This window comes from Catharus ustulatus, chromosome 1, assembly GCF_009819885.2.
Source record: "Catharus ustulatus isolate bCatUst1 chromosome 1, bCatUst1.pri.v2, whole genome shotgun sequence".
NCBI lineage: Eukaryota > Metazoa > Chordata > Aves > Passeriformes > Turdidae > Catharus > Catharus ustulatus.
In genome coordinates, this window is record NC_046221.1 from 59,154,791 (window position 1) to 59,177,269 (window position 22,479).

A 22,479-nucleotide genomic window follows, 5' to 3' on the forward strand; every position below is an offset into this window, starting at 1 on the left:
ACAACGATCATGATACATTTAATCCTACAAGAAAGAAGTAAATACTTTATAAACCTAATTAAAAGATGAGTCTGATGAAGAAAATATAAAAGTAAGATTAAGCAAGTAAATCATGCCCTCCCTTTTCTAGCAACTAAAAATGTTAAATGATCCTCAAAAATATTACAATCCAAAAGGTAGGAAATAAGCCAAGATGGTTAAAACAGCAAAATTTAACAACAGTGATGGGAGTACAAATTAAAGAATCATTTATTGGGAAGCAAATGATTTATTTCAGGAATGAAAGAAAATTTTAGGAGTCCAAACAGTTGTCAAAAGCAAATTCCTACCAGCACAGAAGATTAAGGATCTAGGTATATTCCTTTGCTAAACTATACAAAGGATGCTTAGGATTCCAAGTTTGCTTTAAAATGGAATTATACATATTTATGAAGACAAAAGAAGGAACATCAAATAAAACATGTCGATTAGGCAGATGCACCAGTGCAGCTTCAAGGTATTGCATCAGATGGAAATTGAAAAGATTTAACAGAAAAATGTTGCTAAAGAGATCATCTTGCCACTTGCCTTGCTTTTTTTTTTTAATTGCTACTGATTTGATGACTCAATAGCAGCAGGATCAAATGATATAAACAATGGAAACTTCCCTCAGTTTGATTCAATTGGGAGATCTGGAGGTAAACTATTTTACCACCTATACGATGGACACACTTAATGGAGGTTAGTGATATCAACCTAACTAGCCAGCTACATGGAAGCTGTTTTGTTTGGGTTTTTTTAACAACCACCATCAGATCAGTCTTATTATTACATAAAACTGCATTTGAATTTCTCATTTTAAGGCAGACTCTAAACATAAACCATTATATTTGTGGAAAATAAACTGTTTTTATATTTTTCTCCCCAGTTCAATAATTTAACAGTAGCAGCCACATAAAAGGTTTCCAGTTAATGAGTCTTACCTATGCTACATATCCACATAAACCCTCTTTTACCTATACAGGTGATAAAAAGATATTACTATTTCCCCACTGGAAGTTACTGTAAGAAACACAAGTTTTATTCAGAAATATGTCAACATTTTACATGTTACATGTAAAATCATGTTACAGAACAGTCCACAAGTACTGTTCTAATGCTCAATTTGTAATGTAATTCCCAGCAATTGAAAGTACAGTAATTTCATGAATACAAGCCGCGCTGTTTTGACCAAAATTTTGCTCCCATACCAGGAATGCGGCTAATATTCAGGTGCGGCCAATATGTGAATAATTTTCTGACATTTTCAACCCTGGGAGTGCAAACCAAGTCAGTGCAAACTGCAAAGTCGAGCTCCCGCCAGTAAAACCCTGCATTTACGCGGTTGTTACAAACTGGTTACTTTGTTGCGCGGCGGGTGGAGCCGGACTCCGAGCAGGCAGCATGGGGGGTGGGGAAGGCGGGGCAGCTCTCTCCTGCTTAGCCCTGCAGCTCGGGGGAAGCAGGGGCTCTCTCCTGCTTAGCCCTGCAGCTCGGGGGGAAGGCGGGGCAGCTCTCTCCTGCTTAGCCCTGCAGCTCGGGGGAAGCAGGGGCTCTCTCCTGCTTGGCCCCACGGCTCGGGGTGCTCCTGTCCCCGCGTGCCGTGGCCGCAGGAGCAGGCAGGCAACATCCCTGGCTCCCATGGCCGCCGCAGGTGCCGGCAGGCTCTGTGCCCCCCCTGCCACCGAGCAGCAGCGCCGAGCTGGGCCACCCAGCCCTGGCGGCAGCCCCGAGCCCTCATGGCCCGAGCCAAGCCAGTAAACCCCGCCCTGCCACGGTTCTGTTACTAATTGGCAACTTAGTTGCACCCGGGTCCTCGCTGGGAACACAGAGCGGCTTATACTCGGGTGCGGCTTATTTATGGACAAAAAACAAAATGTTTGCTAACACCCGGCCATGCGGCTTATACTCAGTGCGGCTTGTATTCGTGAATTTACTGTAATATTGCATTTGTAACAATCTCTTATTATGAAGTTATCAGCCTATTGTGACGATGTCTTAAGCAACATAATTTTATTTCCTCTTTCAAAAGTACAAGATGCACAAAAATGCAACTCACATAACTGGGTAAAAGGCAACTAATTACTGGAGTAAAGAAGCAACTTGTATTGAGCTAAGAATTAAGCACATTGAGGACCTTGAGAAGCAATGTGTCATGCATAACAACAATAAAATTTTGTTTTGTTAACTGGAAAGCTTTCACAAACACATGTGAATTTAAACACTTCAATGTTTCTATTTTAAGAAGGGAGAAACTGAAGTTTCAAAAATTCCTTGATAACACAGAAAGTTTAAGTGTATGTTTCCTTCATAACTATGATTCATAGCTACAGTGGTTTTTTTTACCTTTTAACTTTATTCTATAGGTTTTTAGTTTAAATCTTTAGATAAAGCAGTTACATTTACTGTCAGCAAAACAGACCTTACTTCTTAGGTGTGGATGGAATAATAGCCAGCAATTTTAAGCTTCAAAGAACATTTTCTAGAGTTATCATATCTTATGAATAATGAGAGAAATATTCAGATACGTAACTCAGAATAACAAATGAGCATTTTGGTATTTAAACTACATAAACCTACCACTGAAGCCAATGTGGTTGTATTTTGAAACTTAGCCTAAAGCATGGAATAGTTACAGTAGCTATTCCCTCCCCACACCTTTTTTTTTTCCTTTTAAATAACCCATACAACTTTGATATTGCACTTACGGAAAGTCAGGTGGGTCAAAAGCAGTCTTAATAACTCCAGCATATATGGCAATGATGGAAAGAATCACACAGGCAAGGAAGACCAGTGCAAGTTTGTTGACATACTTTACTCCCACAAAAACTACTATGGCCATCAGAATGATAATACATGTTCCATAGACTCTCATGTTGTTTAGCATAGCCTCTGGTTCTTCAGCAACATCTGTCACTTTAAATATAGCAGCACTTGGAGTAATATAGGTCTGCAAGAGATATGGCAAACTATCATGCATGTAATAATGAACATTTTACTAAGAAATCGTTTACTTGAACTACAAAATCTAACCCTATATACCAGTTTTGCTTTCACAAATGAGTTTAGCCCTATAATTTGGGCATTTAGAAACTGTAGAGATAAAAGGGAGGAAAAGGCGAGGGTGAAGAAAAACAAGTTTTGAGAGTAGGTTACAGTTTTTGCTCCAGTTTCTTCTCTCCCTTACAGAGGTTCCACTTCTCAAATTCATGTGTCTTCCAAATGGGAAAAACCGCTAAGGAATTGGGGGGGGGGGGAAAGGAAGTAGCATGCAACAAAAATAAAAGAAAAAAACCCAAACCATAAACTAGACTTCCATTTATTGAAACAAAATATGAAGAGTCAAACAAAAGTATAATAAACCAAAAGTGTTTTCAGTATTATAGACCCTATATTATACTTCATAACATTTTAACCTAAAGTTGCAACAGCACAATTTAAGATTAGTGTGATAAAGCTTAGTCACGTGCTGAAACACATTTCAAACTACTGCAATTTCAAACAAGATTCTCTTACAGATCTCACTGTCTTAAATTTTGGTGTGTTCAACCTGAAAAGAAGTTGGAAACTGTTTACAGCAGTTATACTGCTAAATGCATGTGAGAAGACAAACTGATCTGCAGTTCTGAGACATCGGTGTACTACACTACATAACAATATCTGTATTCCTTCTAGCAAAAAAACCTTGTCTCTGCTCAGCTACTAGGACTTGAATATAGGGCTTGAGGCAACTCTAGTCCTTAAAAAAAACTGCTAATATGACTATTTTTCAATAATATAATTTCTAAAGGCAATAAGAAACTTTGAGCAGGAGGCTACCATGATACATTCATAAGCAAAATCCAAAAATAGACATAGACAATTATTTACCAGAATTTTCTTAGGTTAAATGTAAGTTTAATAAATTAATATTTAATGGAATGCTGGAAGAAATTAAAATTGTCACACCATCATGGAAGAAAAAGAAAGTAAACTAAAAAATTATTACAGATAGAGTATATATTGCTAGACAACCCTACACTGTGACACTGCACAAGTTTCAAGCGCTTTATGGAGGTACTCCAGAAGATTTTCTTGTGGACTTTGTTCCACCGCTGTTCACAGTCTTTGCCAGGGAGAACCACCGGCAGATAACTGATTCCTGTTTCTCCAGATAATCCAGTGGAGGAAAAAAAGCCAATACTCATGCCCTGTGGCTATGTCAGGGGTCTATTCTGAGGTCTTTGTCAGATATCCTGGGCAGTATTTTACTTCAAATTCTGTAGCTGAACCCCATTCATTTTTATTAGCAACACAAACAAGCATGGCTCTAATAGGGAGAACAGTGCACCAAATTAAAGCCACAATTCAACATGCACTCTTGTTACTACTATAGATCAGATAACAAGCCAGATCAGATCACACAAGCAAGCATTAGTGAAGACAATCTCTAATTTAAATTTTTAAAAGCCTGGATTTGATCATAGTAAGTAACAAGAAAGAATTCTGAAGTAACTCATGTGCATATCTTCAGTTTCTGATGTGGTGACCAATTACTGGCCTCTCCTGGATGAAGCAAAGCCATAGTAGCTGGGCCACTGCCATACAGGCAGCCTTCCACAGCATCTTTCCAAATACAAAAATTCAGAGCCAGTAGTTTGGAAATGAGGAAGTGGGATTGCTCCATCGGAGATATGCCCTTCATGTTCTTCACCACTTTTCATTGGGCAGCAGTGAGTTACCATGGTAATGCTTGCCTGACCTAGGCTTGCAGACTATCATTTGGAAAGAGAAGATTTCTGCTTGGTTCGAACATTAAGTAGAATAAATGTACATCAAATAGCGTTTATTTTTGTATTACTGGTAAGAATTTAACTTCCTCAAATAGTCCTGAGTGGAGTAAGAATATATATCAACATCCTGAATATGTAGTATCAAAACATTAACGATCACCAAACTAGAATGCATTTTAGACTATTAAGAACATTCATCAGCAATATCCCAAAACAGCCCAAATACACTTAAGTCTTAATAGAAACTAGTACTTACCAATAAAATTTCAATGGTACCAAGAATGTACATTGCTCCTGCAAAGGTTGTGCCCAAGTAGAAACAAAGTCCCACTGCTCCACCAAACTCTGGCCCTAAAGATCTTGAAATCATGTAGTAAGAGCCTCCAGCTGTGAATTTAACAAAACAAAACAAAACAAAAAAAAAAAAAGAAAAAAAAGAAAAAAAAAAAGAAGAAAAAGAAAGAAAAAAAAGAAAAAAAAAACACACAAAACACCTCCAGGTCTTCAGATTAAAGATGGCAGTAGAAAACAAAATCTTGAATCATTCAATCAATAATCAAGATAACCACTGCATGTGTCTCCACTGATATGTTCATGCCAAGACTCTAATCAATGTCTACACCATCTAGGCAGCTAGAATGCATGTTTCAAGATTAATATCCCCATGCACATTTTCTGTGGAACAGAAATTGAAGACCAAAGAAAGCAAAGGAAATATTCCACCAGCTAAACAGAAGTAAATTAGAAAAGGATATGCAGGTACAAATAGATGTGAATGAATTTTTATCTTCTAACTTTAAGCTGTTCCCCATCAAACAGTAAATTTCCAAAATAATTGCTTTATGAGACAAGGACAAAACAGAATATTTTCTACTTATTCTTTCTATTTTCTGTATATGAAACCATTGCCACTGTCAGTACAGATCACAATTTTTTAATACTGTTTAAAGGTGTTGGGTAGGGATGGATTGCTTTTTCTTGTCCACTTACATACTATTCACTTTGACCTTAAGTTCTTCAATTCTTCTCACTCTTACTTTCCCTCCCGTATGTATCATTTATCTTTTCTTTGATTAAAACAGGACTAAATGGCTGATGACAAAGATATGCTGGAGATAGTAATTCCCGGAAGGCCCAGTTAAAGACTGCATCTCACATCAAAAAGTTATTTATAAAATCAATGCATTTGACACAAAAGCATTACTTCTGATATTTGAGAACTACAAGAATTTCTTGTCCCAGATTTAAATCTCCTTCATTAGAGAATTTGCCATGTAAGATAAAATTCTTCATTACCTGGAACTACACCATTTGTTGCTATAGCACTCATTGAAATTGCAGTTAGCATAGTCTGTGGAAAGATGAAATAGAAGAAATTTACATTAACAGAGTTTTGGAGGGTTTTTTGTAAGATTGAGCAAAACAGTAATCAAATAGATCTAGATTCTTTTTTCCCCAAAGTGTTAATTTGGGATATCCATGCAACTCAAGTACAGTAATTTCACAAATACAAGCCGCAGCAATTTGACAAAAATTTTGGTGGAAACCCGGAAGTGAGGCTAATAGTCAGGGGCGGCTAATATGTGAATAATTTTCTGACATTTACAACCCCAGACCTGCCAGCCAGGGCGCTGAGCCAAGCACCTGCCAGTAAAAGCCGGCATTTCGCGATTGTTACAGTGTTACTGTGTTGCCCTGGCTCCCTGCAGGCAGCACGGGGGGCGGGGAGAGAGGCGGGAGAGCTCTCTTCTTCCCTCCTCTGCCGCAGGCCGGGGGAGAGACGGGGGGGCCCCGCGCCGCCATTGCCGCGGCTCGGAGAGGAGCGGGGGAAGCTGCGCCGTCATTGCCGCGGCCCGGGGAGGACGGGGTGGGGGGGCGCACCGCCATTGCCGTGGCCCGGGGAGGAGGGGGGGTGCTCTGCCCCCGCCCTCCACCGCCGTGGCGGGAGCACGGGGTGCTCCGTGCCCAGCCAGTGCCGCAGTGTGAGCGGGGCGCTCTCTCCGTGCCCGGCCAGTGCCGCGGCGCAAGTGGGGCGTGCTCTCCGTGCCCGGCCAGCGCCGTGGCGTGAGCGGGGCCGGGGCGAGCGAACCCAGAGGCGGTGGCCTGCCCCGAGTGGCAGCGCCGGGCTGGGCCACCTGGCCCCGTCAGCAGCCCCTAGCGGGCCGAGCCTGCACAGCCTTAGTTGAGGCAGTAAACCCCCCTGCCATGCCGCGGTTCTGTTAGTATTTGGCAACTTTGTTGCATGCAGGTCCTCGCTGCGAACAACAGAGCGGCTTATATTCAGGTGCGGCTTATTTATGGACAAAAAACCGAAATATTTGCCAACACCCAGAGATGCGGCTTATACTCAGTGCGGCTTGTATTCGTGAATTTACTGTACTCAACTTTTCAGCAGAAGATTTAGTTAACTTAGATATTTGAGAGAATCTTTAAAAAAGAACTAGAAGAATACAGACCATTGAATATGCTTTAAATATATGTTCATTATTCCAATTAAAAAGTAGTGAAAACTAATTGTAACATTGTTATGATAGCATCTAGTAGAGGTCTCACATTCTAAAAAATTACTTTATGGATGCAATGCTGTGGTTTGATTTGCAGTTTATTATTCAGTTTGTTCTGAAGTCGTAAAAAGCAGAACAGTTCAGATCTCAAAGTAACAAATTAAATATTTGCTAAAGGCCAATTTAATAAAACTCATATAATACTTGAAACAAATTACTTTGACCTACTCAAAAGAATGTCCATATGGGTTAGACTGACACTTGACACTCACTGCTTAAATATATAACCAATTTCTTTCAATTCAACCATATTGGTTAAATATCAGTTCAATTTAACAAATACTATCAAATATGGTTATTTTTCCCTGATACTCATATATTAGAAGGTATCAGTACTCTTCCAACAGAGGATTTGGCCAAGAGTTTAAAAAGAAGTAAAATAAGGTTGACTTACACAAGCACAACACATGAACACAATTATGAAAGACTCAAGAACTCCAGCTGTTCCTACAATCCATGTTAAACGCAGGAAAAGGATGACTCCCAAGATGTTTTGCAAACAGGGAAGATACACGCCAATAAAAGTGCCCATTCGTGGACCCTGGAAACCAAGTGAGAACATCAATTCCTTTGCACTAAAAAATTTAAATCCATAAGCACTTTATTCCATAAACACTTATCACAAATGGTTATTGAACAAATGCCAAGTGAAAATGAATGGTAGCTTCAGAGTGTCCAGTTCTGCAAATATTCACATGCTATTTATGAAGAGAAATTCCTGAAAAGAGAGAAAACTACTTGTGATAGCAAACTCTCTTGTTCCACAAGAATTAGGATGAAACTTTGATAGGGATAGGATGGCCCTTTATTTGTTGATTGTAACACTACAAACTTTTTCTGAAATACGAGCTACAGGCTAAAGTTACAGGTTGAAGATAAATTACTGCCATAATAAAAATATAATTTGTATTCTGCAAAAAGTTGATCACAAATTGCCACACAGTTGGCACAAAAAAATTACATTCCATAGTATTTTCAATTTTTAAAAAAGACAGACAAGGTATTAAGACAGAGCAAGAAGTAATGCAGAGTTGACTACAATTCCTTTTTTCAAAAATTGTAAAACCTGCCATGACATAATATGTGTACTTTTTATTTGCTAGTGATCATCATAGGTCAAGACACACACAAAAGCATTCAGGCTCCATCACTAAAGTTTCAGTCTCCTATGCTTATGAAGAAAAATCAGGCTTTGAAATACTCTAATTAGAATCAACAGTTATTCACAGTAGTTTTCCTGTTACACAAGATGGTCTTAAATCACAACTTGGGCTGTGAAAAATGGCAATCGATTTAAATAAATAAACAAGCATTGATTCTTTAGAAGTTATCAAAATTATTAAGAAAATACTAAATTTCCAAGTACTTAGAAGGAACCATAGAATGTCATTTAGACTATATTTTTTATTTTTAGCATCTTGGGCAATATCCATGTGCAGCATCAACACTACTGTCTCAATCACACCATTAAAAATGCTATTCTGACAGGCTACTACTATCACAATTTAAGAAATGAAATTAAGACACATACACAAAAACTGTTATCAGGCCACCATGTGGCACACAAACAAGATGAAGTGCAAGTGAGGACACAATGTTCATTTGGCTAGTCAGCTCCAGAGGGAGTAATACGGTGCTGCATTGACAAAAACCTCTACAGAGTAGCTGATTGGACAACAGGGTTCACACTAAGCAAGAGAGGATCAGTGTTACTTTTCTCACATCTGAAGTTTATCTTCAGATGAAATGAAACAAATATAGGTCAAGCATAACTAGAAAGAAAGAAAGCACGCTCATGAGCAAATGCAGGATAAGCAAAAAGTTAAACTAACAGCTGGACTTTATTCCTGATCCTTGCCCACTGTCCAGCTTCCACTCAAAATCTTCCTTCCAGTCTGAAGGGAGCTGAAAACAAACTGCCTTTCTAAGCTAATTTTCAAACATATTTTCATCTCAGTCTTTTCTGCTATGTGCTCATTTTCCTATTACTCATTCTCATGTGCTTCTCCTCTTTTCTTCATAGCTCATCATACAAATTCAGTAGCAGCACCCCTTCTCCTACACAGACAGGTGACTCCTAGCACTGTCCCTTCCCAGCATCTACCTCAATTTTCTTAGTTTTAGTCAACATGCTCACCATGCAGCTCATCATCCCTCCTTTGTGCTTAAGTTCTTATACTCTGTCAGGTCGCATGTTTTGATCTAAGCTTTCTCCTTCCAAAACAGTCCCTGCTCACAGAAGGATCAATCCAACATGCCACTGCAGACTCCAGTTGTGGCATACATTCCACTTCTACACATTTTGAGTATCCAGTAGACAGACAACCCTTGATTAATTCACTTCACTTCTAGCAAGTGTATTTAGCAATGTGTCAAACAGAGCATATGCCTTCCCCTCCCCCAAGTATAATATTCTTGATGTTTGCAACAAAGCATTTTCTTGGAATGCACCCATCAAGTTTTAAACACAAAAAAGCAAGAAAGCTACTCAAAAAAACTGTTATCATGTTAAAAGGTGCGAATATGCTTATAGATTTAAAAGAGTAAGCTGTTTCATCTCAAATTTGCCTTAATATAACTACCTAAAAACCTAGGTAGTTAAAGTATATTAATATACCTGCAAAAAGTCCTACTGTATGCTCACTAGAGGTAGGTAACAGGCACCAATGCTTGCACAAGTTCACAAGGAAGAAGAAAAGAAAGGAAGAAGAAACTGGGTATACTCCACGTTTCAGATCCTAGCTTTGCACATGTTTTACCTAGGGGTTTTATAGACAAGTCTTGCTAAACTATGCTAACAAGAAAATCAAATTAACACAAGTGCTGCTGCAAATGCTTCACTTCTAAACAGGGTATTACAAATCTTACTGCCATTTTTAGGTGTTCACATATTCTCCTTTCAGGCTGAAAAATGCATCTTTTATAGCTAGTTTTGTCTTGATAAATTATCAGAAATCTAAATACCTTGACTTCCTTTCGTTTGCTGTCTTCATCTGCTTCATGTTCCACCACTCCTTGAGTCAGATTAGTGTAGTTTGCTAGTTTATTCAGAAGAGATGACACCATGGGGTTACTATCCATTTCTTCCTGTTGGATTTTGAAGAATACTGTATTTATTTATTAAATATATTTTTTTGTAAAGTCATCATTTTACAATACTACTTCAAACACATACTCAAAAGGTCAGCCCTGATGCAGCCAAATTAAAAAATCAGCATGAAAAAATACCAGTCAGCTTTCAAACAAGAAAGTTCTACTCTTTCTAGAAGTTCAACTCTACATGTCTATGTTGCACCATTTCTTTCATATTTTTACACTATCTTACAATATGCAGCTAGAATATAATGAAAACGTAGAGATAGACCACTGTAATTTAAAAACCTATTTTTATCACAACACAGTCTTTAGTGGATTGAGTCATTAGGGTGTTTTTCCAGCATCTTGCTTGTGTTTAGAGTGACTTCCAATGATTTCTCAAGTACTAAACTACTTAAGTATCTCTCTACCACTGCAGGTTTACGTAATTTATCTTACACCAGGCACTACTTCCTAAGTGTTAACTTGCTGAAAATACCCCCACATATGCGTATCACATATAATTGCACATATGAAATAGTAACTGATACAGAAGTCGACCCATCTTTCTTTAGCCAATTATCTGCTACAAAACAAAAACATAGTAAAAACAAATAAGAAAATCCAGAAGAATACACAACACAAGAATTCCAAGAAAAATGGATCCAAGAGAATTCAATTAAATAAAAAAAAAAAAGAGCACTGGAAAGAAGTCAAGAGATGGGGGCGACAGACATAGACAAGAAGTAAAGTACCTCTGCCTCGAGATTAGGTAATGATAATGATGATAACAGTTCAAACTTCCTTTTAACAGTTTATACAGTTTACATAAAGTTATACAACTCTAACATCTGAAAACATGAGATAAACAAGATTGTAGGAAACTTACTCTGAAACATACATAGTATCAAAAAAGATTTACCACAACTACAGCAGTGATGATGAAGTCACTAGAAAGCTTTCAACATAATACTGTTAACAGCAATATCTATAACTTGAGATGTGTAAAAGCAATGATTTTATATCAGCTGATTTAATGTAAGCCATGACTCAAAATAACAGATTTGGGACAAAAATCAGCCACGGCCAAACTGTCATCACTGAGGAATACAGCAACTAATCTGAACCACATGAAGTTCTGGAAATGGTTTAATGGAATAGAGCTTGAAGGAGAGAAATTCAATAACAGAACTTTGATACCATCATTCGTGCCAAAAGATATTGCATACATGACAAAAAGACAGTTAGTAATCAACATTACTTTGATCCTTAGCATAATTTTCTCTAAAACAGTGAAAAATAGTAAATATACATTATTTGGCTCATGCAGAGGGTGAAATGAAAGACCATGTCCTCTGTGCGAAGATATTTGAAAGGAAGAAAAGAGAAATGTAAGAGAAGAACAAGAAAACATTGAAGAATGCAAGAGAAGGTTGGCTAAATAATGCTGGAAGCACCTTGTTTTTGGTAACAACAAGTATCAGAGCAAGACCAGTTGATGCTGCTAGAGCAGAACAACTAAGGTTTTTACTACAAATACTACTTAATTGCAGAAGTGGCCCTTAAAAGTAGTAAATTAATACAGCTTTTTCACTAATTGATTGTAATCATTCAGTTGAGTAAGACAGTATGAAACATCCATTATAAAGTAGATGCTTACATTAACAATTGCTATGGTGTGCTCTACACTGTAGCTGGACAATACCACTAAGTCATGGCTTATAAGTTTTATAGCTTTGCTGCTTTACAAAAAGTCTGGAATTCCCCTGTTGAACAAATTATTTTGCTAATCCTTTTAAAATGGAATGATGCTTTCTTAAAGAAAGAAATAGATTTAATTTCCAGCATTTAATTCCAGATTTAATTTCTCTAACAATGCCTAGATCCTCACCCAAAAAAATTAAATGCATGAAGAGTAATTTCATATCTCCACATTAATGCACAACAGTATTTACTGTTCTTGCATATATATCATTCAAATCCATTGAAATGGAATGTTAGCAGAACCAAACTATGAGAATGTTATTAAAATTCATTTCCCCTCCACTAAATTTTAAGTGATTTTAGGTTAAATTTTAGGTGATTGCTCATCTCTATTAAAGGTAAAATATGTTTTTAGAGTATTTTACTTACCTCAAAGAGAGCCATATTCTTTCCTTCATACATGTTTCCTCTGCCCAGTTCTGCACTGTTAATAAATGGGCTATTTTCTCTGGCATTCCCATCTCCTAGTGGAAAAGTAACACAATTAAAAACAAGAGAAAGGTTGGCGGGGGGTTCGGGGTAAAAAGTAAAAAGAAAGAGCCGGGAGAGGGAAGTTTGCATTATACCATAAAAGGAATAGCCAGAAGACTCTGGTTTAAGAGCTGGTTCTAAATAACACCATAGGTGGCTGCAAACCCAGTTTTCATCTCAGACACGTGGATGTTAAACATTTAAGGAAATTAATTTAACAGTCTAGTCTTTGTCTAGTTTTCCATCTCTTAAATAGAATTATGCTTTCACACATTTCTTTCTCCCCTACCCTTTCTAGTTTCCCTAAAAACACTTGATAATCACACTTCACATAAAGGTTTTGGGTATAGAATAAAATAATCCACCAGCTAACCTTTTTATTACCTTACTGACTCCCTCAAAAAACCTCTAGTAGTTGAGGCAGGAATTTATGAAATACAATGCAAAAGGAATTATTTTGTAAAGGTTGTGAGGACCCTTCCATAACATGTTAGACTTAATCTATTCCTTATTGAAATGTAAATTTAATTAACCTGTACCTCTACTGACCTGCTCTGGCACACCTCTCAAAAAATACAGCATTACTTTCACTGCCTTTCAGCCCACAAACTACAAAACCTATTATATGCTGATACTGTCACAATATAGGCATTTCCAAATAATCTCAACTCATTACCTGTCTGCCCTTTTGCCGTTATATTCTCAGATTCCAGCAATAGCACCTACACAGTCTCTTCACTACAGAATTAAAGAACAGCTGGAGAAACAAGTTGTATTCTTTTCCCCTGTCTCCTCCCTCTGCTCCCTACAGGACACTTATCCCCACATGAAATCCCAGAAGAAAGCTCTGGCAAATGTGTACACTAGTCTCATCACAACATACTATCTTGGTTATAAACCAGACAGAAATACATCTCAGTCCCTCAAACATAAGAGGGACTGTGGATTTCCCACCACTAATTTCCGATCATTCTCCACACTATCACTATACTTGCAGGTATCATGACATAGAAACCACAGAGAAACCACATAAGAGACACAAAAGATAACAATTTTCCTAGAAATTAGGGCTCTAAAATTAGTTCCTCAGTCCAGAGAAGAAATGGTTATGAATTCACACATCCAATATTTCTCGTTCTATCCATATCCTCCAACTTTCATTTTTCTGTTTCTCTACAGTTCATATTTGGGCTCTCACTATTTCAAGTCCTACAGCCTGGTTAGGTGCCCCTCCTCCAACAAAGGTTAGTGCAAGGCCAGCAGAAGGACCACTGTGAACACAAAAGAATCTCCCTGATGAAATAACACCTTGAGATGTTTCACAGTATATGGAAAACATGCTGGTTTCACACAAGATTATCTGAGAAATTGGCATCCTTTAATGGGCTCCACTGCGCTTAGAGAAAGCTTCAATTAGCTTTTTCACAGACAACAAAAAGCAACTCTGTCCTGAAACAAATACATCCTGCTTCCTCTTATCATTTTGCTCAAGCATATGAGCACTAGGACTTCTTGCTTAAGACATAGCATTTTCTTTCCAAGATTTTTGAACACTGTTTTTCTTTTAGCTCTATTCCTGAAATCACCCCATTATTTCTGCTGAAGCCTCTATAAACCATTAAAAGGTACATTCCCAAGTTAAAATAAAAAGAAGGTTGCTTAATTTCAGTCTTGCTGAGACCACACTTCTATGAACTTTCTCACCAAATGACAGCTGGCACCTGTCATTATTAGCTAGATATTAATGCTTCTTTCAATGTACTTCTAATGCCTTCAGAAAGGATTAATCTTCAAAAAATAAGCTGGGAAACGTCAATTATTGTTTTGCATTCAGATGTTATACAGAGTATAACATCACTGGCGTTACTCGTTCAGTGAGTATCATTAGACTAATCTAAACAGCAAAAGGGTAGCAAAAAAAAAAAGGTGAATCAGTATTCATAATTCTGAGGTTAAAGATTATAGTTTTGGCTAACCAGTTCGTGCCATAGAAATCAATATCTCAGCACTACACAGTAAGTATTTCAAATTGTAGGTAGGAGAATAGTGAAGCTGTCCTTTAGATGTTTGCATTTCTAAACAAAGAGTTACTTGGCTTTGCTCCATAAGGAAAAAGCTCAGAGCACAATGTCTCTAACAAACATGTCTTGTCAAATGCACCTAACAGGCGTTAAACAGAAAAATGCAGAACTTAGGATCTGAAGAACAAAACCTTTTTCAGTGCTTACAATCAATAATCTGCCTATTTCAAAGCTTTCTAACTATAGTCTTCAAAATAGTCTGGTAGTGACAGATTGCAGTAAAGTCCCGTTTCTCTAATACAGCTCTCTTTTTGTATTCTTTTATTTTTGGCACAGTATTTTGATAGGTAATGCTGATCATGTCAAATATTATTTTAGCATCACTTGAAAGAGAATCAATGCTGAAAAAGTGAGCACAAAAGCAAACTGACAGGTACTCTGTCATCTGCAGTTTGCTGACTACTTCTAAACTTACCAAAAAATCATTAGAACCATAGAATCCTAAAAGCATTAAGGTTGGAAAAGAGCCCTAAGCTCAGGTCCAAACTTCGACTGAACACTACCATGTCAACTTAACATAGCACTAAGCGCAACAACCAGTCATTTCTTGAACACCCCCAGGGATATTGGCTCTACCACTTCCTTGGGCAGTCCATTCCAATGTTTAACCATCTTTTCAGGAAAAAAATTCTTCCTCATGTCCAGCCCGAGCTTTCCCTAGTGCAGCTTGAGTCCATTTCCTCTAGCCGTATTGCCAGTTGCCTGGGAGAACAGAGGCCAACTCCCACCTTGCTAGACACCTTCCAGCTAGTTTACAGAGGGTGATAAGGCACCCCCAGAGCTTCTTTTCCTTCAGGCTGAACAACCCCATCTCCCTCAGCCACTTCTCATCAGACTTGTGCTCCAGACCCTTCACCAGTTTCATTGCCCTTCTCTGGACACAGTCAGCAACTTAACATCTTTCTTGAAAAAAAGGGGACCAAATCTGCACACAAAACTCAAGGTATGGCCTTAACAGTGCCAAGTACAGAGCAACAAACACTTCCATAGTCCTGCTGGCCACACTGTTTTCAAAAGAGGCCAGGATGCCATTGGTCTTCTTGTCCATCTGGGCAAACTGCTGGCTCATATTCAACCAGCTGTTGACTTGCACTCTTGAGCCCCTATTTTGATGAGCCACTTTCAAGTCACTCTTCTCCCAGCCTGTAGAGCTGCACGGGGCTGCTGTGCATGACCAGGACCTTTGTCTTGTTGAACCTCATACTGTACCACAGTAGCTAACCTCCAGTTGTCTGGAACCTCCCCAGTTTGTCAGGACTAACAATAATGACAGAGAATGGCTTGGCAAGCCCTTTTGCCAGCTCCCCCAGTACCCTCTGGTGGATCCCATTCAGCCCCATACACTTGTGCGTGTCTAAGTGGCTCAACAGATCACTGACTACCTTTTCTAGATTATAGGAGGCCAGTTCTACTCCCCATCTCTCTCTATCAGCCCTGGGGGCTGGTTGCTGAAGGTTAAAGTGTCCTTCTGTTGAAGACTGAGGCAAAGAAGGCACCTCAGACTTCCTCATCCTTTGTTACTCTTCACATCCAATAAAGGATAGATTTTCCTTGGTCCTCTTTCCATTGTTAATATATTCATAAAAACACCTAGAAAAACTTTTGAATTGTCATCACTGTTGTAAACAAAATCACCTTTATTTCAAATTTTAAAACATTGCCTTTTGAAGTATGCATATTTAATATGTTTAGATATACAGTGAGCCTTATTAACATGTAAGACAAATTGACATATCATTAACTAGAAAGAGCTAGTTTCAGAATCTCAACACATAGACAACATTTATGGTGAAATTAACCAAACTATCTCAATCTTTAGGTCATCCTTTCTTCAAAAGAAGATTTAATAGAAATTATTCATTAGAAAACCAGAACTAAATAAAGACAAGATTAACACTTTTCACAAATGCTGTAAATCTCACCCCTCATGCATCAATTGGACAATAGAAAAAGCTATTTCAATTACTTCTACTGAGGTAAAATGGAATACAAAAGGATTAAATACTTCATTGCACTAGTAAGTCTCAAGCCACTTATATTTTATCTTAAATCTATTCCTTTGAATTCCATGAGGAAACTTTCAGATAGTCAAATAACAGAAGCATGTAGGTGGGGAAAGAGCCATTGAGCCCAACAACTCACCTAACACTGCCAAATTTACCACTTAACAATGTCCCTAAGCACCACACCTACACATATTTTAAACATCACCAGGGGTGGTGACTCAACCACTTCCTTGGGCAGCCCATTCCAATGCTTGTCAAGAAAATCACCTTTTCCTTGAAATTGTGTCTGTTCAAACTATTCTCAAGTGTGAGCTGAGTGAAAGAAAACAAAATTTATGACTTCTGATGTAGTTTCAGACACGGCTTTAGGCCGCATTTCTTCTGAAATCCAGCTTTTGCAACCAAAGCACTCCAAAAATCTATACTTCCTGTTGCTTGATTTCTGAAAGTAACTCCATGCATGAGGGTTTGCAGGCAAAAATCTTAAATCTAGACTAGTGTTTCATTTTGGACCACAAGAAAGTCAGAATAACAAAAAACCCCTTCTTTGGGTTTGTTTATGCTATGTTTCATCTGTCTTCTGACAGTTGATGTCATATTCCATGTCACCCAACATGAGTTATCAAAGCCTAAGTTTAAAAATTATATTTCTACCCCATACTTATTTTAAATTTAATTGATTATTAGAATTTTTAATCTGATTCCAAATGTTCATATAACCTAGCACAATTCTGTGCTTACTGTTGGACCAGTAGACAAACTAAAGCCATAACTAATGTACCTTTCCTAAAAGCGTGTGTGGTATTTGCTGTGCTGATGGGACATGCAAAATGCCCTACTCTTGACTTCTACAGATACTCAAGCACAGTGATGAGGGTTATATCTGTATGGAAATTAGATGCAACAGTGACATTTTCTTTTGTAAACAAGACATACAGCTGCAAGAAGAGAAGGTAGGAGATATGTCTGAAGGTAATATTCAGTGTGTTGATGCAGATCACCACAATCTGCACTCCCATACACTCCAGTCCCCCAAATGCCAATGAAGTGTAACCCACACAAATAATCACAAACTATCCCAGAGCTGTGCTGGCCTTAACTTTTCTGACAATGTCATCAAGATGATTGCTTATTATCACTTCCACACACCAAAAAGGTGTAAAAATTTAGGTAAAAATTTTTGCGTGTCACAATTCAGTGTTGGTCACAGAGGCAAAAGACACAGTGTCCAAATTCATACTCTTCAGAAGTTTCAGAGTAGTGATCTTCACAAACACCAACAAGTAGATTACTTTTAAGGTACGTTAGCAATTAAATATTTCTAAGCTGATCCAAACTGGCCCAGTTTATATAGTGTAAAACAGAACCCAACAGTATAGCTTAAACATGCAGATGCCACCTTTGCCAAAGAGGTGACCCTCTTATTCAGGGGTTGGACTAGATGATCTCTAGAAGTCCCTTCAAACCCAACAATTTTGTAATTCCCCTCTCATGCTTATTACTCACCCATCTACATCCCCATATCATGCTGTTCCTCACAAGAACTGAACTGAACTATTAAGGCATATGCTACCACCAGAGACAATCAGCATAGGAATAAGGAATTACTCAAAGAGAAACAACTTCTTTAGCATCCATGACAATCACACTAAACTCCCACCTCTGCTTCTTTCCTCTGCCCTGAACCACAAGTAGTAGAGTATGAAAAAAATATGTTATAGCTGTCTTGTTATAGAGAAAGTGGTGGAGAAAGGCTAGGGATAGACAAGAAAACAATAATTTAAGAGATCCTAAATTTACAGTATGATACGTTCAAGAGGTTAGAACAAAAATATTTGACTACCTAATCTGATTTCACATCTTTCCGCAGGCTGCAGAATTTCATTTGAGCATTAAGCTCTATAACTTTGAAAAAATCATACTGAAATTTAAGCAGCATGTCTCTTGATGTTTTCAGACTGAAATAAGAAAAAAATCCTATTACAGTAATTTCACCTGATTATAAGCCACACTTCCGGGTTCGGACCAAAATTTTAGTCAAAATGGTACAGCTTATAATCGTGAAATTACTGTAATTTATCTAAATATTAAGGGTTTTTTTAAAATACTGAAAATGTCCCAAATTGTTTCATATTTCTATTTAAAATTGACTCTTTCAAACTTCTAGCTGTAACATCCTAGTAACTACTTCCAAATTTAACCACTCACAGTATTTTCTCTCTATGAAGGTAACCATACTTACTCAAATCATCTCAACCTATCTCTTGAAAAACTGAAAGTTAAGTTCCTAAAGCATTTTTCTGACTTTTAAATTATTTTTGTGGAAATGTTCTGTACAGGTTTTAAGTTACACAAAACCAAAAAAAATCAAACTTTGAAAATCAAATACAGCCTTCCAACACCAGTCTCAGCCAATGCTATTTACAGAAGTATAATCGTCACCTCTCTACTCTAAGGATCAGGCTAGCCCTCTTTACCACAGCATTAAACCAAGCTCATGATATTCTATTCCAGTCTGACCCCTAAATCCTTCCCAGATTCACTGCTTCCTCACTGTCCCACACTCTATCTGCCATAATTATTCACATCCAAGTAATGCTCCTAATGCTGCAATTTACTTTTGTATTCAAACACATTTTGTCCAAAAAAGCAAGCACCTTTTTCTCCTGACATCTGTAAGAGCTTAACATCTATGTAAAAAATAAAAGCAGATTGCTTTCATATGGCAAAAGAATACAGGTGTTGTTCAAAGGAGTGAGAATTACATAAACTTTTGAACCACATGACCTCAAATAAGACAGCTCAGCTATGATGACGTATAGCTGCTCTCAAAACAAGAACATGTGCAAAACTAGAAAAGCTTTGATTCCCACTAATTGCTAATTTTATATGCCATCATCTAAAGTGGAACTGCAGTTGAAGAATAATCCTTCACAGAAAAGTCTCAACTCTTCACAGTTTGCAAAGGGCAACTCCTAATCATAGTCCATGCACCTTGAGGTAGGTTCTGGTTAGCCACGCACAGGTGAAATGTAACAGTTTTTTAAAAAAACAATGGTAACATTTTCATTCAGATAGTATTCGGTCACATTAAGAACCACTGCAAATTGAGAATATGAAAACGTGAGCCTGTTTGCACAAGGGACAGCAAACATTTAATGTTAATGTAACAAAACTTTTTAAGCTAAAAATACATAAAGTTTAAAAGGCAATAAAGCTGATATGTATGTGTCACATCCAAGAAAGCTGTCTGTGGCAAGCCCTGCAATTCTATCTTCTCTACCATGCATATTTACTTCCTGTATGTTCAAGTTTTTCATTGGCAGGCAACTAAAGAGAAGTCATAGAATCTTACAAATTAAATGTCTTAACACTTCTAATCTAAATCCACATATTGAAGCACTATGTAGTCAAGTTTTTGTTATAATGCAAATTATGAAAAAGACGTCAATAAACTTGTTTGAACACACCTTGCCACATTTGGTTTAAGAATTCAGTAAAACCTAACTCAAAGTTTCATGTTATTGGGTTCTTTTTAGTAATTAAATGTCTAAATATATTTACTACATCACAAATTTCTTGCAGAATTTTTATTAATGATTACACAATCTATATGTTCTCTTGATATGCAGAACAAAGTGTATTTCAGCCCTTTGCAAATAAACCTCTTTACATAATGAACTATTCTAATAGCAATGTTACCAACATTGCTGAATTTTAGATTTTCTTTACTTAGGCTGCTATTATAATAAAGCACATCTTACTTTTAATGAAAACACTGCACAAGCTCTTTATATATTCTTTAAACTATGGCAGTAAGAGCAAGAATCTCCTATTTCTGTAAGAAAGATCTTAGAACCACGGTATTGTCTTTTAAAGAGACTCACTTGGATTTGGCCCGTTTTCTTCATAATCTTGTTCTCTCATGATTAAGGAAAATTAAGTTGGTCTCCTCTGCTGATTCTTCAGGTACTAAGAATTGAAACAGGAAACCGGTTGTTCCTTCCTCCCAGCTTAGTGTAAGACCTCAAATCCTGTTTCTTACCAGCATTGGATTAATCCTGAAACAAGTCATTAAGGCTTCAGGCAGCATGAAGCACCCACATGACACCAACTACATGACAGTCATGTCATGTAGAACTCTCATTTAGAACTCTCTAAAGAGAATTAAGCTGAAGGATTTTCATCAGCAATTAACACCCTGCTTAGTGAAATGGGAAGGATCGAGTCCCTGAAATATCCCACATCTTCATCTAATAAGTACTTTTAAAGTTTTATTTCTATCAAATAAATTCACTTTAAATTTTCTCCACTAAACAGATCAGTAGAGATTAGCAGCAAGTAGTATTAACCTATTCCAAAGATCAATCTACTATTAAAAAACTCTTTTACATACCAAGTACATATTAACAGACCTTAAGCAAGTTAGTTTTTAACCATTGGTTTTGTGTAGAAATAGTTGGCATTTATTCTACTTAAGATGTAGCAATAAGCATTTTAAAATATAATTCTAGTAATTTTCTAAGTTTTTTTAAAAAATATTTTTTTAAATTATAAAAGTTTCTTTTTAAGATTGGCAGCAGAATTTGTTCATTCTCTTTCAAATTAAATATGCCACTGTTTTCTAGTTTATGCGTTAATGCATTACACATTCTATACCAGTCTTAAACAACTTCATATAAAGTGTTTCAGTTCTGGTTGAGTGGATGTTAGTGATAGGAACAGACTAGCTCATGGGATCAAATCTTTGAATAACATCCAAAATCTATTTTTCTCTGGTCATAACATCTATGCTGCAAGCATGGTCAACTGCAGAAAGGCTGTAAAGGTTGAAGGGTTAACTGTAAACACACTAGACTTCTCAGTGAGATTAACCTATCCTCCTCCATTGCACATACACACACACACACCTGTGCCAACTACTCCCTGGTTTTCCAATAAATAACATTTTACAGAAATTCCCAGCATCCATGCTTCACTAGTTATATGATGACTTCTTTGTAGGTGATCAGGTTTGTCTTTGCTATTCTTTGCATTTGAGGGTCTTCAATTTTAAAAAGATTTTGCAGGAGTTAGTTCTCACATTAGTTTCTAAATAAGAAACTGCTGTGGTGAGGTAAATAATAACAGGGGATGCTAAAAAAAAATAGCTATGCCTTGAAACTCCTGATACACAGAGCTGCTAAGGAAAAGAAAAGCTGATTAACTTCACAAAATTTTTACAGGTCTATCTAGACAGTCACTACAAATATATGTGAAGAAAAGAAACAAAATACCCAACACAAATCAAACAAAAAATTTCCTATAAAACTTCATACCTTACTGTCTACAGATTAATATTTCCTTCTCTTCTTTCAATCATTTACTGTCTCCTGACTACCCTTACTTTGTAGTATATTATAAACACAGTAAAAGACACATCTGCTTTATGCTACTTTGTGAATATTTGAGTCAGTAGGCTGCACCCTTAACTGTTGTTCATTTGAAGTATTAGTTTCTGTTCTGCCTTTTCTGAAGTACTGCTGTGACTAGTGAGTGCTACAGCCCAGCCCCACAGCCATTCACAAATGTCTTCCCCTCCTTCACATACATCAAAGTATCATATAGTCAGAAAATACAAAGCTATGGAATTTCAGGTTATCATGAAGGAGTGCAGATGATAGAGTAAGTATGTCCCAGGTTACTCCTTTACCACACAGGTGATTATCAGGTAAGAATGTGTGAAAGG

General features: G+C 37.3%; 1 protein-coding gene across 3 annotated transcripts in view; it reads right to left on the minus strand.

Moving 5' to 3' along the window:
- The window catches only part of SLC12A7 (solute carrier family 12 member 7), a 60,427-nt gene that overhangs the window by 34,995 nt on the left and 2,953 nt on the right, over positions 1-22,479 (minus strand). For all 3 annotated transcript variants that reach the window (XM_033071353.1, XM_033071344.2, XM_033071335.2), the window contains exons 2-7: positions 12,563-12,657; positions 10,319-10,441; positions 7,749-7,895; positions 6,087-6,141; positions 5,047-5,177; positions 2,727-2,968 (exon numbers count right to left, since the gene is read on the minus strand). In XM_033071353.1, the coding sequence (XP_032927244.1) occupies positions 2,727-2,968; positions 5,047-5,177; positions 6,087-6,141; positions 7,749-7,895; positions 10,319-10,441; positions 12,563-12,657 (793 nt within the window). The remainder of the gene's footprint in view (positions 1-2,726; positions 2,969-5,046; positions 5,178-6,086; positions 6,142-7,748; positions 7,896-10,318; positions 10,442-12,562; positions 12,658-22,479) is intronic.